General features: G+C 54.0%; 6 protein-coding genes across 6 annotated transcripts; 2 read left to right on the top strand and 4 right to left on the bottom strand.

The window, feature by feature from the left end:
• Positions 1-933: 933 nt before the first annotated feature.
• Positions 934-2712, bottom strand: N656DRAFT_700086 (uncharacterized protein; the record flags this gene model as incomplete). The annotated part of the gene is made up of 3 exons (XM_064810838.1): positions 934-2289; positions 2342-2532; positions 2598-2712. The coding sequence occupies 3 exons, from the start codon at positions 2710-2712 to the stop codon at positions 934-936; spliced, it is 1662 nt and encodes a 553-aa protein (XP_064674576.1).
• Positions 2713-3833: 1121 nt separating this feature from the next.
• On the top strand, positions 3834-4827 carry N656DRAFT_6021 (uncharacterized protein). The gene is made up of 2 exons (XM_064810260.1): positions 3834-4164; positions 4218-4827. The coding sequence occupies exons 1-2, from the start codon at positions 4091-4093 to the stop codon at positions 4660-4662; spliced, it is 519 nt and encodes a 172-aa protein (XP_064674577.1). The 5' UTR covers positions 3834-4090; the 3' UTR covers positions 4663-4827.
• Positions 4828-5573: 746 nt separating this feature from the next.
• On the bottom strand, positions 5574-5813 carry N656DRAFT_773011 (uncharacterized protein). Its single transcript, XM_064813978.1, has one exon. The coding sequence runs from the start codon at positions 5786-5788 to the stop codon at positions 5594-5596; it is 195 nt and encodes a 64-aa protein (XP_064674578.1). The 5' UTR covers positions 5789-5813; the 3' UTR covers positions 5574-5593.
• Positions 5814-7113: 1300 nt separating this feature from the next.
• On the bottom strand, positions 7114-9030 carry N656DRAFT_833422 (putative D-arabinitol dehydrogenase ArbD; the record flags this gene model as incomplete). The annotated part of the gene is made up of 9 exons (XM_064818686.1): positions 7114-7435; positions 7548-7552; positions 7592-7708; positions 7785-7864; positions 7950-8178; positions 8308-8377; positions 8448-8495; positions 8574-8850; positions 8911-9030. The coding sequence occupies 9 exons, from the start codon at positions 9028-9030 to the stop codon at positions 7320-7322; spliced, it is 1062 nt and encodes a 353-aa protein (XP_064674579.1). The 3' UTR covers positions 7114-7319.
• A 2541-nt stretch (positions 9031-11571) lies between these two features.
• On the top strand, positions 11572-13645 carry N656DRAFT_833423 (methionyl-tRNA synthetase; the record flags this gene model as incomplete). Its single annotated transcript, XM_064818687.1, has 3 exons — positions 11572-11936; positions 11993-12411; positions 12446-13645. The coding sequence occupies exons 1-3, from the start codon at positions 11750-11752 to the stop codon at positions 13643-13645; spliced, it is 1806 nt and encodes a 601-aa protein (XP_064674580.1). The 5' UTR covers positions 11572-11749.
• A 401-nt stretch (positions 13646-14046) lies between these two features.
• Positions 14047-16215, bottom strand: N656DRAFT_773014 (carboxyl transferase). The gene is made up of 3 exons (XM_064813979.1): positions 15531-16215; positions 14408-15464; positions 14047-14327 (listed from the first exon to the last, which is right to left on the bottom strand). The coding sequence occupies exons 1-3, from the start codon at positions 16118-16120 to the stop codon at positions 14205-14207; spliced, it is 1770 nt and encodes a 589-aa protein (XP_064674581.1). The 5' UTR covers positions 16121-16215; the 3' UTR covers positions 14047-14204.
• Positions 16216-16329: the final 114 nt, after the last annotated feature.

The raw sequence follows: 16329 nt of genomic DNA on the forward strand, positions 1-16329 counted from the left end.
AGTTATCAGTTCTGCAATGTGATCTTATAATCCCCACCTCCCTGGCACGTCCTCTATGCCCAAGACTCGGCCCATGTGGCCTTATCCGGGTTCAATGTGATCGTGTATGTACATACATACAATTGATAACAGCATGTAAGCCCCCGCAGGCCGGCGGATGGTCCCGGGCAGGTTACACAGACACACCAGGACGCAATGTTAGGTATACTCGCCCCTCAGCCTTCTGCCTTTGATGCACACCGATCAGCACAAGGGGCGTAGCACCCGGGACACGCTTCCATTTCTGGTACCGACGACTGTAGGACACATGTGACGCCACCTACACACCACACCAGGGTTTCCACTGCTTCTCTGGAGCTTTTGTCCTTGCTTGACGAGTGTCCCAATCCCTTCGTTCCAGATTTCGAGTCGCGGTTTTTGCTTCGGCCGACTTCACGCCGAACCAAATAGCCCTAGGGACGGATGGCTTTGATTCTCGCTTGCCCCGACTCTCACTGGCGAATTCCACCCCCTGGGTGGCATGACCAGACACGCATGCTTGAAGACAGCGAGTGACCTGCTTCCAGCCCGTCATATCTATAAGATGATGTAATATCGCCCGTCCAAGCCAACGCCAACCGCTGTGCAGCTAATGTGACATTGAAGTGCTCCCAAAGAACAGCTCAAGCAATTACCCCAAAGATGCCTCAGGAGTAAGAACGCGCCCGCCTCGTAATCCCACAACCCGCAATCATGCTCTCAGACACTGACAGCGGAGTTGAAGCCGCAGTCTTCGGTGTTCCGCCTCGTGCAGGTTGCCAGTAAATTCTTGGATCCTGTCCTAGCCGGTCGTAGTCACACTATGAGGTTCCTTCTGTGGGTGAGTGTGTTCCCATGTGCGAATTCATGCATAATTCCGGTCCTCGCAAGTGACTCGCCATGCGTAGCGATAATTTAAGCTCCTCCGCCCTTACGCGCCTTTTCACGCTCCAAAAGCAGAGTAAGTTCACTTCTCGTCCGCCCAAAGGGGATTGGCGGCGCCGGATTGGGTGGTGTCGGTTTGAACTGCAGATCGAGCAATACTGAAGACGACGGTTGTGTATCAGCCTTCGAACTATCGGGAATATCCATGGGCTCCAAGATGGATGGTTTAGGTGTAACTGTCTCCGAGTCAAACCGCCCTCGAGCCGTTGCAGTGATCATGGCAACGCTACTCGTGGCTTGCGATGGGAGAAGAGCCAGGCCAGGCTCACGATGGCGATATCGTGCCTCGTTATTCGAGCGCGAGCGCGCCATTGGAGGCGCTCCATCCTCGATTGCACTATCTGCCACGAATCCAGCAACGGGTGGATGTATCGGTGGAGGTTCCTGGATAGCTCCGCCATGTGCTCCAGTTACCCCTCGCATCGGCCCAACTTCTCGTACATCCCACGTCGACCTCCGTTGCGGGCCCGTGGTCTGCGGCCTCTGCACTGTCTCGACCCCGTCGACCTTGCCCTCCCGCTGCATGGGAGCACTTTGAGAGCTCGGTCGCTTGCTCGTCGTTGCCTTGGCTGGCCGTTTGCCAGCAGCCTTGGCAGTCATTCCAGGCTCGCTTGGCTGCGTTGAGGGAGCCCCGTGTCCGAGGAGCTGCTCGGTTGCCGGCACTTGCCGCTTGTTCTCGGGTTGCTTAGCTGAGTGGTTCACGAAGCCGGCCACTCGTGGGCTGGAATCAGATCCTGTTGTGGAGTGTGAGCTCGGTCTGCGCATCACCACTGGCCTCCTTTTTGACGCCGCTGTAGTGGCTACAACCTTTCTGGTCGTGGGCGCCGCCGCGCGCTCCCTGGATGGTGAAACTGGTGGAGGTGTCTGCTTTTCCGCCCCCTGCACGACAACCAACGGGGCTGGGGTCTTTTTCACCTTTGCTGACGGAAGAGGCGGCGGGGCCATCTCTGTTGCAGGCACAGCAGCAGCGGCAGGTGTGACGGCTTCGTTTCGGCTGGCTGACAAAGGCAATGGTGGGGGCGGCATGTCTAGCGAAGATACAATCGCGCCGGTCGATTGAACGTCTCCGTCACTACTCTCGTCGGCAGAAGCTGGCGGTGAGGCAAACCGTGCAGTAGGCCGTGGCCCTGACGCAGAAGGGCCTCTGGACTTTTTCAGAATCGGGTGAGGGGGGGGGGGCCTCGAGGAAGAAGGAGTTGGCGCTTTTTTATTGTCTAAAGGAGCAGATTGGGAAGATTGAGCAGATTCCTGCCCTGAGCCATAGCCTCGCTGTTGGGTCGTCTCAGCATGAGTTCCATCAACGTTGCGCCGACCTAGACCAAGCATCTGAAAATCGTCAGGAAAAGGTACATCCTGCGGCAGAGCAGGGAACGCCTACCAATAAGCCTCCATCAGAATGGGAGGGCCCCGTGACCGGCACGAATGTTGGGCCTTCCGAGAACTCTTTGAAGAGTCTCGCAAGCGCTGGCCCACTCAAATTCCGCCTATCACTACCCCATACATGCCACCAGAAGTTCTCAAGGCGGAAGGCACTGGGGTCGACTAGCCTTCGGAAAGTGGTAGTATAAACTGTGAGCCCGTGATTAGTCCACGATTTTGGCCGAGCAGGTCGTCTTGAGGTGGTGATCCAATACCATTCCAGTACTGTCTAATCTTCTCCGGAGGCACCACGGGGTAGCTTGCCACTTCAGCGTATATCTCCTGTGTGTTCCCAAAGATGCCTTTGGGCATCGCCGTAGCTAGCGCCATCATCCGGACGGGGGGGTTGGAATGCTTCTGCATAGCAGAGGGATGCGGGCACCACTTGACCGTCCGCTCACCATGGCTTGCGCGAGACTCTTAAGCTTTTCGGTAAAGCGACTTTGTACCCTAGGGCGAGGGAGACATGAGGGCTATGCAGAGCGCGTCACGGATCCTCAAGGGCTTCTCCAAGGCGTGAGAACCAGAAAGGAACGTGATTTTGGATCTGAATATCCCTCAGCGTTAGAATCAACCAGGCCAGGACACTCAGGGGGCCCGCTCGATGGCTAGGCCTGTGTTTTGTGAGAAGACATGAGACAATCATTGACAATAATTTAGGGGCGGGAGGCAGTAGGGCTAGCTCATTACGAGCCTGGAAGATTCTCGGTGTAGGCATACTGCCACCTCCGCCACGGAGATGGGGGGGAGGTGGGCGGTGAGAGTGAGCTTGTAGCTGGGAGCTTGGGAAAGGCGTGGTAGAACTTTCCCACGCCACGAGGTAGAGCAGACCGTCTCGGCCGGGACGAGTTGGGTAGCTGGCGGTTTGTGGAGTACGAAGTACGGTGAGAGGCTTGGTCCTGTACGGGGAAATCCACAGCAGTGCAGGCAATGCACGCGAGCCGAGGACAATCCCCACTACTGCCGTCTTGCCCGGCGAGTGCATAAGTATCGTGTGTATGCCACATACCGTGAGCTTGAAGAAGTCCGGACAACCGCCTTCGACCGCCGGCCTTCACCGACCTACTGGAATCCCAGAATTGGGCTTGCGATTTTGGGCTCAGGATAACGAGATCAAGCAGTCGTAGGACAAAGCCGCCGAGAAAGAGTGTGTGAGCTCGCGAGTCAGAGGAGAACCGGACAGACAGTCCCATGAGCGTCCCCGTACACCGAGCGGACGCTTGTGTATCAGCAAACGCGGCTATATTATATTGCGCATGTCGAACACGGTAAGGAGGACCAACAAGTAGAGAATCAATCGTCTTCCCCTCCCACAATGACGTGTGAGAAAGAACGGCAACGAGATGGAAGAAGGAAAGACAGGGGATATCTCAGGAAAGCGCGCTTATGAAATTGGACAGGAATACCTTAGGGCCCCGTCGAGGGTCAGGTCCAACCTTCTCCATCCAGCACTTTCCTCCTGGTTCCTTCCTCCTGCCTCCGAGCGTACACCGAGGAAGTCTACCTTAGCCGTGCTTCAGGGCAGGGACAGTGCCACCAGGGACCCGGTGCTCCGCTCGATTCATGCAGCCAGCCGCCTGACGATACCTAACCCGGTAAGCCCCCAGGGCCGTGCGACAGGCCACATGTGGGGTGTCTAGGATGTCAATGTGTTAACTAACAGGGTACCTATCTTGGTTGCTGCATAGCTAATATTTCGCCTATCGTGATGGCAATGCCAAACTTGTCGCTTGGTATCCCAAATGCTCCTATCATCTACCCAGAGGAAAGAAAACATCCATAGTGCGTCGCTGATAAAAATGAGGGATTAGCAATGACTAACTGATTCACTTCAGTCACTTACATTTAGATGACGGGTATCCCGCCGCTGCTGCCTGTCCAAAAAGAAGCGGAACCATCCGCGGCGCGGTTATCCTCCTTCCCATTGGAGCTTCTCCCATCCTCTCTCGAATCACGTCAGAAAACACCCAGCTTTTCTCGAAGGACTGCCAACGTGGAAGCGGGTTTGCGAACGATCTCCCAATCTCAGCGTCGTCCCCAGCGAGGGCTGCGAGGCACATGCCTTGCGGAATTCCGTACAGCAAGCAAGGATCGAGACCACGTGGGTTCCAAGAAGATGGAATGCGTTCCTGTCAAAAAGCCCATGAACCAAACGACAGCTACGGAGTATTAACGTTGTATAGGTACAGTACATTCTTGGTCATGCAAGCGACTTGGAAACCATACCCGAATACCCTTGGCTATCCGTACAGCACGATTAGCACAACGCTTACCTCATAAAGCTGTTGAACCTTCGACTATCCAATTCGGCTAAGGTGCTTGTCTGTACAGTACATACAGCCTCGACAATGTTTGAACTCAACTAGTTCAGCATAGAATAGCGGGTTCCTGCAGCCCGGGCCGTCTGGGTCGCCCTCTGAATCTCCAGAGCTATAGCACGGTACTGTGCTGTACTGTACTGTACATACAGTACATACAGCACCTCACTATGACCACACTCGGAGATCCTAGTAGCCCCCACGCCCAGCATTCGGGATAGCTCTTGTCTCTCCAGCATTCTGGTTGGCTGTTCGCAGAAACCCAGCCTTCGCCGAGCAGCTCCTTTACAGATGCTGCGCTACGCCAGAGAAATGGTGAGGTGGGCCGTCATTGCCCGGAGGTCCCGTGAACCTAACGTGAGATCAGCCGGCGGGGCGGGGCGAGCAGCCTGTGATCATTTGGTGACGGCCGGCCACTGCAGCCCGCAGCACCGCTGTCACGGGAGCTGGCTGGTTGTGGATATCCCCGCGGCTACACAGGCAACGACGGCTTCCGATTTGCACCTCCGCACGACGCCTCGTCTGCAACAGATCACGCACGGTTTTCGGACACGGTTTCATCGGCCGATGAGGCTCATGAATGGCTCGGTTAAACTTCAGTTGACTGAGCCGCCAGCCAGGTGAGCCAGGGCCAGTTGACGGCTCCACTGGATCCGCTGGAAGGCACCACGAGCCTCCTGCACAGGCTCGACAGGGTTCTTCTACCTTTCCAGCATACGCGGCCACAAAAGACAAACCAATCACTTTCCCGCAGTTACGGGATGGCACTGAGGGATGGTCTAGGAGATCAAATGGGAATTACATGAGAATAAAAGACAACTGTTCTGTTGTTCACCGCCTTCACCGCCTTCACCGCCGCGCCATCATTCACCGACCTCCTCTGAACTGACGTTTTACCCCGCTATACATGAGGACTCAACGGCCGCGCTTATTCGACTATCTCCGTGTCCGTTCGGGACAAAGGTCTGACCATCTCGCCGCTGGTCTTCTGTTTGGACTTCAATCTCGTGAGGGGAGCAGGACCCTACAATCACCCATTGGCAGAGGGGCTGTTGCAACGAGCCTCGCGGTTCAGAGGGCCGGAGCATCGATGGCTAGGGCTTCCTTGTATGTGTGTACTGACTGTTTGAGGCTGCCAGGACCAGTTATGTTTTCTTGCATGCACATTTCATGTCATACGATCACAGAAGTCTATATTATATATATCTACAGCAATCCAGTAGGTCGCTCGGCCCTACAGCATGTGTTACCGACTCTGATGTAGCACTCACTTACACAACGGCAGTTTGATACGAAGAACTGTCCGCAGCATACTCGCCGAGCAGCTAGTATTCAATGGTAACACCAGCAGACCTGACCCAGCTGAAAGCGAGCGGCGGGCTTTTCGTGCCCTCGATCCGCCTGGAAACCGCTCAGCCGTAATATCCACAGCCAAGGGAAACAGCAAATGATACCCCAGGACTGAGGCAGGAATACGTACAATCCAATGCTGGTTCGTTCGTTAGCGTAGAACTCCCGACAGGGGTCCTGGTCCCAAATTCAAAAAGATCTCTCTCAGCACTGAAAAAAGCTAAAACAACGCAAGAAAATGGAGCATCTATTAAAACTCCAAACGGACGTTTCATTCCAATCCTACTCCAAGGAAAAAAAGTGGCTGTTTTGGTGTCGAAATTCGAATTTTTAGGTTGACCCTTGCCTTCAAGTCAGGCGCTACCGAACAAACCAGGGGGGGATTGTATCTGACGTTATACAAGCTTCTTGACACCCTCGCCATACATCAGCTACTACACTGCTTGACCTCAATCTCCAATTCTTTTCTGTAAGCAGGGCTATAGCCGGTACTGTAGTCAAGCAAACCAGTGCCGTGCCACATCCAGCTCATTGCCAATCAGGATATACAATACATATGTACTTTAATGTATACATCACATTATTATCAATCATCACATCTCACATTCAGTTCACCATCTTGTGTCACTTCACGGATCTCGCCCACGGGAGGCGGGATGGCCCTCCTCCCAGCTTTCCCGGGATGCCGGAGCTGGAAAGGTTCCCGCCCCTGACGCATTCATTTACCCTACACCATGATTATTCCCGTGAGTCCCGTCCCACAGCCGGCTTGCCGAGGGTACAGATACCGGTGCCCAAATGCCTAAGCCGCTCCCATTGTTCTGGGTCGGTACTCGGTTCCGTCTCGCTTGTCAAGCGGGGTCTTTACCGCGTCGCCTAAATAAAGCCCTCTTGCCTGGGAGCTGCATGCACCAGGCCTGGATGTGTGGCTGGCTATCGGACCTTCAGAGGGGCGGTGAGAGCCATCGGGGAAAGGGGTGAAAACACAAAGGTCCAAGTCGATCTCAACCTACACAACCTACCGTCATTCTCTCAATAACCCGACATCCAATCTTGACAATCTGGAATCCTCGAAATTCATTGTCTATGCAACTATATGCACTCTACCTAGGTATATCCCGAACCAACCCACCCACAAAACGACTCCACTCGCATTCGCTGCTTGCTGCTCAGATTTGCGCACCCTCGCTCACATATATCCTCCCTCCATCCATCCATCCATACATACATCCACGATAGTAGGCCAGGCCCACAAGTTCGCCCCTGACACTAGGTAACAGTATATCCCCCATCAACCCTCAAGTCGGCGCCCGTCACGTAGCTCGAGGCGTCCGACAACAGAAAGGTCACGGGCCCCATCAGATCCTCGGGCGAGCCCATGCGTCCTGTGGGATCAGAGAGGTCCATTGCCGCTTCAGATCGGGCTTGTCGTCGAGGATCTTTTGTGTTCTGTTTTCAAGTTCGAGCGTGTGTCAGCTAAGAACTCTCTCTCTCTACCTTTACTGTTTGGTCAAAGGCAAGAGAGTCAGTGAGGGACTCACAGAGCGGTCAGCATGTATCCCGGGGAGATACAGTTCACGCGGATGCCGGCCTTGGCCCATTCCACGCTGAGGGAGGCGGCCAGGTGCCGGACGGCGGCCTTGGCGGCGTTGTAAGGGCTGCACGGGGGATTGCGTCGGTCAGCATGTGCAGCTGTTTCGTAGGTTCTGGAAAGGGAGCATATGTGCTGCCTACGCTTGCGGCTGGGGTACGTTTACGATGGAACCGCTCATGCTTCCGATGAAGACCATGCTTCCCTTGGCCTTGCGCTCCATCTGTTGTTATTCTGACGTGTCAGTTTCGTCTGTGCTTTTGCTTCTATTCGGGCATCTGCCAGCCTAAGGGGTAGTGAAAACTCACCAGATGCCGCGCCACGGCCGTAGCAAACAGGTAGGTGCCGTCCACATTGACACCCCACAGCTTGCGCATCCGATCGATCGGGTAGGTGACGGCCTCAAAGTTCTCGGTGAAGCCCGCCGAGGTCACGAGGTTGTCGATCTTGCCGTGCTCGGCAATGATTTCACGTATGCAGGCGTCAACCGAGGCCGGGTCAGACACATCGGCATAGTGGGCTGTGACTTTGGGGAGTCTGCATGGAAGTTTAGTTGGGTGAACGTTACGGAGGACGGAGCAAAGGGGGAAGACCGTGGATGATGCAGTCAGTGTAAGGGAGAAATAGGCGGTGAAGCCCAGCGGGAAGGGCTAAGGAACAACTGACTTTTTGGCATCGGGATGGTCTTTGCGGAATGTTTCCACTATGGACTTTGCTTGGCGGGCTGCTTCTTCTTCTGGAATTGGTATCTGTCAATATGTGATCATTCATCCTCGAATGGGTTAAGGAAGGGGGATGTGACTGACTGTTCAAATCCACGATGGCCAAGTCGGCCCCGCTGATAACCATGCCCTCTGGAAATCCGGCTGTGTGAGCATTCTTCTTGATTTCTTATCTCCTTCCAGTCACCTGTTAATCATGATGAAACTTACGACCCATCACTAAACCCAACCCTCTAGCACCTCCCGTGACGAGGCCAACCTTGCCCTGCAATGAGAAGGTAGCCAGGGTGGGGAAGACATTGGCACCTGCTCGCCCGGCGCCCGCGACAGGTTTGGACGCGGGTAATTGCTCGTCTGGAGGGTACTCGACAGTGATTGATTCGTCAGTACGGGCGTATGAGCCTGCTACCGACGTGACATCTTCCTCATTTGGCTTCTTTTGGGTGCCGGTTGTGTTGCTCAAGGGCTTGCTTTTGTTGGTGTTGTCCTGCCGCCGAGACGCAGGGACGGAGTGGAAGCTGGCAGTCCGCGTGAGTGTGTCCCGGACTCGCAGGCCGGCCGGAATAAAAGTGGACTCGGCTGTGGAAATGATCTTGAGTAGCCGGGTCGTGGGAAACGCCCTTGACCCGGCAGCGCTCAATTGGACTCCTCTAAGAGGCAGAGACATGACCGTTTGGTCGGGATGAAGTTAGTTCTCGGTCATCGTCAAACCGAGGGCTCTCAGAGCGGGGAAGACAAGGCAGTTATACCTTGGGCGACTTGCTTGATCCGTATATCGGTCATCGTATCCAATGTCTAGACCACCAGAATGTGGAGCCTGTGAAGGTTGCAGTTGGGGCGGATCTGCAGCTGTGCCAAACACTAACGTTAGCTACAGCAGATAGGCGTGGGACATTGTGGATGACGACGTCAATTTGACAGGCCTGGAAGGCACTGTAAAGACGTGAGTTGCTGAGTGTCAGGGTTAGGGGATAAGATTACGGCGCCCGGAACGCAAGATCGTCCCAAAACCCAAAACCATCAAAAACTTTTCACTAGGTCCACACCACTACAACTTTGACACTATACTTCCAGCCACACAAGGTCTTGGCTAAATTTCTCCACTATTGTACTGGTACCTTCTCACAAACCGGGCAGTCTTGCAAGCCAGGCTCAACCACTTGCAAGTCGAATGGTCTTGCAAGTTGAATGGTCTTGCGAGGTGAATGCGTCTTGCAAGTCGAATGGTCTTACAAGTCGAATGGTCCTTGCAAGCAGAGTGGTCTTGTAAGCCGAGCAGTCATTGCAAGCCAAGTACCTTAGTCATTGTAGGCTAAGTAATTATTGCAAGCCAAGTATCTAAGGTAGTCCAAGCAGATGGGCTCAATCGTGCTCGATTGAACCACAAAACACGCGATTGAATTACAACGCAGGAAATTGAACTACAATATAGGAAATTGAACTATAGTATAGAAAATTGAACTATAATGTAGGCAATTGAACTATAAGCTTATAATGACTACCTGACTTACAAGACCATTCAACTTGCAAGACCATTCGACTTGCGAGACCATTCGACTTGCAAGTGGTTGACTGCCCGGCTTGCAAGGAAGTACTGGAACAATGGAGGAAGAATTCGGTTGGGTGGAAAGGGTGGCTGGGCTATGGCTGTAACTGCTATTTTGAGTAAGGTGGAATTCTTCAAAAATGCACTCGTGGGGTAAATGGATAAAAAGTTTTTGTTGGTTTGGGTTTTGAGACGATCTTGCGTTCCGGGCGCCGTATAAGATAAGCATCGCAGAGCGCCATCCATGGATGGGCCAATGGCGCACTTTTGAGAACAGCACAGAGCACCATAGCTCACTACCACAGTAACCTTAGCTCAGCTGGAACGGATAATGCGCTGGCTCGAGTTCTTGACATTAGCACTGCCTATAGACCTTGCGGGATTCTATAAGTGCTTCTGACTGGTCACTGGATCCCATTGCTTCCTTTCTCAAGCGCGGGTTGTCTTTGGACACAAGAGCTGCAAGCGACAACCGAACGCTGCCGTCGAACTGCCGATGCACTGCAGTGACGGTTTTGGGGCCACACACTGCCGTTCCTCTGGTGTATGGAAGACCTGGGGGTTCCCTCGGATAGCATCAGAGTTCAAGGGTTTGGCGGCTAGATGCTGGCTTCAATATCCCCGGGCCTTTTGATCGCGGCGTTGGTAGGTAGGATAACAGGAGTCGAAGCTGGCATGTCTCAATTTCAGATGAGCGAGCTTCAGGTCGCATCATGGAATTCTTGCATGTCAAGAATGACCGGACGATGCGAGCGCTGCGCATCAATTGGTACTACCGGCCCAAGGACATCGAGCGCAAGGTGCAAGACACGGGTCTTGTCCCGTCATGATGCACTCAGACATTAGCCAACTACCTAGTCGAAGGCTTCCTCCAGGCCCTTAGCCAACTATATCCAGCCAAAGGCCGCCAGTGAAGAGCGTGGGCATTGAAATCTGAAACTCCCACGGCGAGAGAGAGAGAAGGGGGGGGTTTATACTGGCGCGAACCAGTAAGGCCGGGCTGGACTTTCCTCCGTTGGTGGCATTGAGGATTGAGGATGGATAACAGCAAGAGCGAGATGCTCCAGTGTACCTCGGGAGCTAGATCCATAGCGCGCCACCCGGGTACTGCAAAATGGATACGGTCAGAGTTGTTCAGTGCCAAATGGTGTGGCCATGTCAGGACTATGTTGAATTTCAGTTAATGAATCAGCGTAACAGTCAAGGATCTAGCGCGGTCATATCACTCGAAGGGCAAGGCTTTGTCTTGGTTTCGTAGTCGTAGAGTCCCGATGGCTCAAAATGGGCAAGACTAGATCGAATCCCTTCGTGCATGTGCCTCGCTAGGCGGCTAGGGTGATGATATTCTAGTCCCTCTCTCCTGACTCACTGACTCATTAGGCTGCTGAGGACATGCAGTGAACTGAGATCAACTTGAAAGAATTTGAAGCTGATAAAAGTGTAATGAAACTAAGAGCTACTAGTATAAACAAGATAAAGTAAGACTTAGGTAGTTGGTTGGTATATCTCAGTCTTCTCAGGTCAGGTAGTAGTATTTAGGTACCTAAATATGTGAGATGATGTTTTCCATTTGCCTATTCGTCTTCATTTTCAAAATTCTCATGCTGTGGTGTTACATTGCTTTTGGAAGGCGTTCTTGCTGTCACGACCTCGCCCAACACTGTCAGAAGTGCAGGCGCGGTGACTCATTCTATTTCTGGCATCTCAACTTCGTTACTTCCCTCTCATCTCGGGCACTCGAGTCAACTCTCTTAGCTTTATAAGGGACCACCCAGCCCCAAGCAGCTCACGTCCCAGCGACGCAAACTCATTTCAGAGACCTACTTATCCACACAAGATAATGGGAGAGCAGACTGGACGTCGCCCGGTCCTACCAGAAGCTGGAAAGCGGAATGTTCTTATCACAAGCGCCTTGCCGTACGTGAACAATGTTCCTCATCTAGGCAACATCATAGGATCAGTCTTGTCTGCAGATGTTTTTGCCAGGTATTGCAGAGGAAGGGGCCTCAATACTCTGTACATCGGCGGTAAGTGACACTAGTCTAACCTATATATAAGATGATGTGGATCCTGACTTCCATAGGAACGGATGAGTACGGAACGACAACAGAGACGAAGGCCTTGCTAGAAAATTGCACACCCCAAGAACTTTGCGACAAGTACCACGACTTGCATGCCGAGATCTACAAGTGGTTCAACATCAGCTTCGACATCTTTGGCCGAACGACGACTCAGCTCCAGACAAGCATTACGCAGGATATCTTCCTGAAGCTGAAGGAGAATGGATTTCTCAAAGAGCAGATGACGACCCAGCTCTACTGCGAAGTCCATCATTCGTTTCTAGCGGATCGCTTCGTCGAAGGGGAATGCCCGGTCGGTGGTTACGCAGATGCTCGAGGTGATCAATGTGATCTTTGCGGTCAGCTGCTGGAGCCTCTTGAACTTAAGAACCCCCGTTGTAAAGTTGACGGTTCCACTCCGATTACCAGGGATATCAAACACGTTTTTTTTCGAGTTGGATTAACTTCAGCCTGAGATTGAGACGTTCTTCCAAGGATCAGCACAAAATGGTGGATGGTCCAACAACGGCAAAGTGATCACATCTGCCTGGCTTAAAGCAGGGCTGCATCCACGCAGCATTACCAGGGACCTGAGGTGGGGAACGGCAGTTCCTCTACCGGGCTACGAAGAGAAGGTCATCTATTCTTGGTTCGATGCCTGCATTGGTTACGTTTCCATCACGGCTTCGTACACCGATGAGTGGCAACAATGGTGGCGAAACCCTGACAACGTCCAGCTCTATCAGTTCCTCGGGAAAGACAATGTTGTCTACCATTCGGTGATATTCCCAGCCACGCAGATCGGCACCCGAGAGACCTGGACGAAGCTACACCACCTCTCGACGACCGAATACCTCACCTACGAAGGCGGCAAGTTTTCCAGATCTCGCGGTATTGGCGTGTTTGGGGAATCGACCCGGAAGACCGGCGTTCCTTCCGACGTTTGGCGCTACTACCTGATCTCTCGGCGCCCAGAGACTTCGGATAGCGAGTTCAATTGGGACTCGTTTATAGCTGCCAACAACGCGCTCCTGAAAAACCTGGGCAACTTTGTCAATCGGGTGCTCGAGTTCGTCAATGCCAAGCACTTCAATAACATCATACCCGGTCAAGCAGACGTTCATGATCCGTCATTTGAAGTTCTGAAGGACGAAGTGAACCAACTCCTTGCCCAGTACATCGAAGAGCTTGATTCCGTCAAGCTTCGGTCCGCCCTGTCTACTGTCCTCTCCATCTCGCAGCAAGGGAACGGTTTTCTTCAGTCAAACAAGCTGGATAATAAGCTTGCGGAGAATGAGCCATCCAAATGTGCGGCCGTGGTCAATCTTGCCGTCAATCTTATTCATCTCCTCGCCTCTCTCGTTGCTCCGTTCTTGCCGGATACGGCGAGTTCAATAAACAGGCAGCTTCGGATCGAACCCTTACCGATTCCCACACGTTGGAATGCAGATTCCATCAAACCTGGCCATGAGATCGGAAAGGCTGAATACCTATTCAGCAACATTAAGCCGGAGAAAGGCGAGCAATGGCGCGAAATGTTCGGCAGCGCAGAGGCGAAGAAGGTCAAGGTGGAAGAAGCCGAGAGGAAGGCAAAGAAAGAGACGGCGACGAAAGCGGGAAACAAGCAGGAACTTGCCTCCAAGGAACAGTTGAAACCACAAACGGCAGCCAACTGACCGTCGCTCTACAAGATCATAGGCTGGTTGTTTTCTCCGCCTATATCTGTCAGAGCACCCCAAACGCTCCCCTTTCCCTTTAGCTCTACTTTCGTGTAGCACAGCCCAGCCAGCTGCGACCATAGAAGTTACATTCAGGTTCAGAATCTTTCTGGCATCTCCAAAGTAGCCTAGGGATAGTGAATGAATGCCGACCGACACAGGCCATCGTAGATAACACACACCGGATATGTATGACAAAACGTCCACATCGGAGGCAGGGAACGCACTCAATGTGGTTGAACGCCTGGAAGCGTAAGCCGTCATACGGTGCAGGGCTCTTGTGATCTATCCATGACTGACATACGCGGTAGCCGAAGGAGATCCATGCATGTACGACGCGTAGATGTCAAACACATCGGGTCTTGAGCTAGGCAAACACCACATATCGGACAGCACGACAACCGATCACATATGAAGTTAAGAAACCCCTATACCTCGCTAACCTGCATACTAAAGACAAAATTAGGCTGTCCACCATCCCAACCTTTACAAACCTCCAAGGACCTGAAACGCTCATTTACATCCTGAAAACGCCAAACTTTGTCTCCCCAGGGTTAACCGCATTCCGGCCGCCCAACGCCGCCTGCAATCCCAGCCCGAGATATCTCCGTGTATGTGCCGGGGGAATAACACCATCATCCTGGTACCACCATGTTAGCGAATTGGGCAAGAAACGGGGAGGGAGGGCAAGGGAGGGAAAATAAAAACGATAGGACCCACCCATAACCTCGCCGAAGAAAACACAGCATCACTCTCCCTCTCAATCCTCTCCTTCAGCCCTACATCCACCTTTTGCCCGACCGTCTCCATGACACTAGCAAGCTGCTCGCCGCCCATGACACCAATCCTAGCATTGGGCCACATCCAAAGAAACCTCGGCCCGTAAGCACGGCCGCACATGCCGTAGTTGCCCGCGCCGTAGCTGCCGCCGACGACGACTGTGAACTTGGGCACGTCGGCGCAGGCGACGGCCGTGACCAGTTTTGCGCCGTTCTTGGCGATCCCCTCGCGCTCGGCGTCGCGGCCGACCATGAAGCCGCTGATATTCTGCAGGAAGACGAGCGGGACCCCGCGTTGTGCGCACAGTTCGATGAAGTGGGCGCCTTTAAGTGCCGAGCTGCTCAGCAGCACCCCGTTGTTGGCCACGATCCCAACCCGCTGCCCGTAGATGCTCGCAAAGCCCGTCACAAGCGTTGTTCCGTAGTCCCGCTTGAACTCGGCGAAGGCGGAGCCGTCTACGATGCGGGCTATCACCTCGTGGATGGGCAGCGGCTTGCGCAGGTTGGTGGAGGCGATGCCGAGGAGTTCGGATGCGGGGTACAGAGGCTCCTGGAAGGTATCTGAGGATGGTGATGATGAAGAGGAGGAGGAAGTGGCGGCGGATGGCCAGTTTAAATTGCTGATGCACCGCCGCGCGAGCACGATGGCGTGCGCGTCGTCTACCGCGAGGTAGTCGGTTACCCCTGAGACGGACGAGTGCATCTTGCCGCCGCCGAGATCCTCCGGGCTGACCACCTCGCCAGTGGCGGCCTTGACGAGGGGTGGACCGGCGAGGAAGATGTGGCCCTGCTCCTGCACAATGATGCTCTCGTCGCTCATGGCTGGGACGTAGGCTCCGCCTGCTGTGCAGGGGCCCATGACGACCGAGATCTGGGGTATTCCTGCCGCTGACATGCGGGCTTGGTTGAAGAAGATGCGGCCAAAGTGATCGCGGTCCGGGAATACGTCGGACTGGTGCGGCAGGTTTGCGCCGCCCGAGTCCACGAGGTAGATGCATCTGCCATGAGCATGAGCCCATACTGTCAGCTCGTGCTCAATGCTGACTCCCGATTGAGAGACTCACGGGAGCTTGTTTTCTTGCGCAATAGCCTGTGCCCGGAGGTGCTTCTTCACCGTGATCGGATAGTACGTTCCTCCCTTGACAGTGCTGTCGTTCGCTACGATCATGCAGGTAACGCCCTCGACAACACCAACGCCCGTGATTATACCGCCCGCGGGCACCTCGGCTTCCGGGTACAGTTCGTGGCCGGCCAGCGGCGACAGCTCGAGGAACGTGGTGCCCGGGTCGATCAGGGCCGTCACGCGGTCTCGGGGCAGCATCTTCTTGCGGGCGAGATGCTTCTCCCTGGCCTTTGCGGGGCCTCCTTGCTGCACCGTCTTGGTCAGCTCCTCAAGCCGTGCCATGGCCTCGCCCATGAGGCGCTCATTCTCTTTGTACTCGTCCGAGCTGGGGTCGACATTGCTCTTGATGACAGATATGGCCCCGGCGTGGTGCGGCGCGTTGAAGGTAGCGACGGCTCGTTTCGTTGTCGTTGCTACGGAACAGGACAGGACGGGGCGGTTGCGGGGCCGGAGTGACGTTGAGCGAGCGCATTGGCGTCCCAATTGCCGCGATAGAAACAGCATTTCCCTCGACGATGCGGAGAGCGACATTACCAAGGTTCAATTGACACGGCTTGCTACAGGTGCAATCATTGAGCAAAAAACACAGAGATTGGAGAAATAATAGGAATGAAAGTAAGGTATGGCCGACAGACGTCAACGACGGGCAAGAACTGGGGATGCGTCGGGACAGCGACACCGGCTTTGACTATCGTGGCTTGCACCGGCCCGAAGCCAGCCGATCTAAGCCGAGAGCGCGG

The sequence above is a fragment of the Canariomyces notabilis genome (genome assembly GCF_033297395.1).
Source record: "Canariomyces notabilis strain CBS 508.74 unplaced genomic scaffold N656scaffold_1, whole genome shotgun sequence".
Lineage (NCBI taxonomy): Eukaryota > Fungi > Ascomycota > Sordariomycetes > Sordariales > Chaetomiaceae > Canariomyces > Canariomyces notabilis.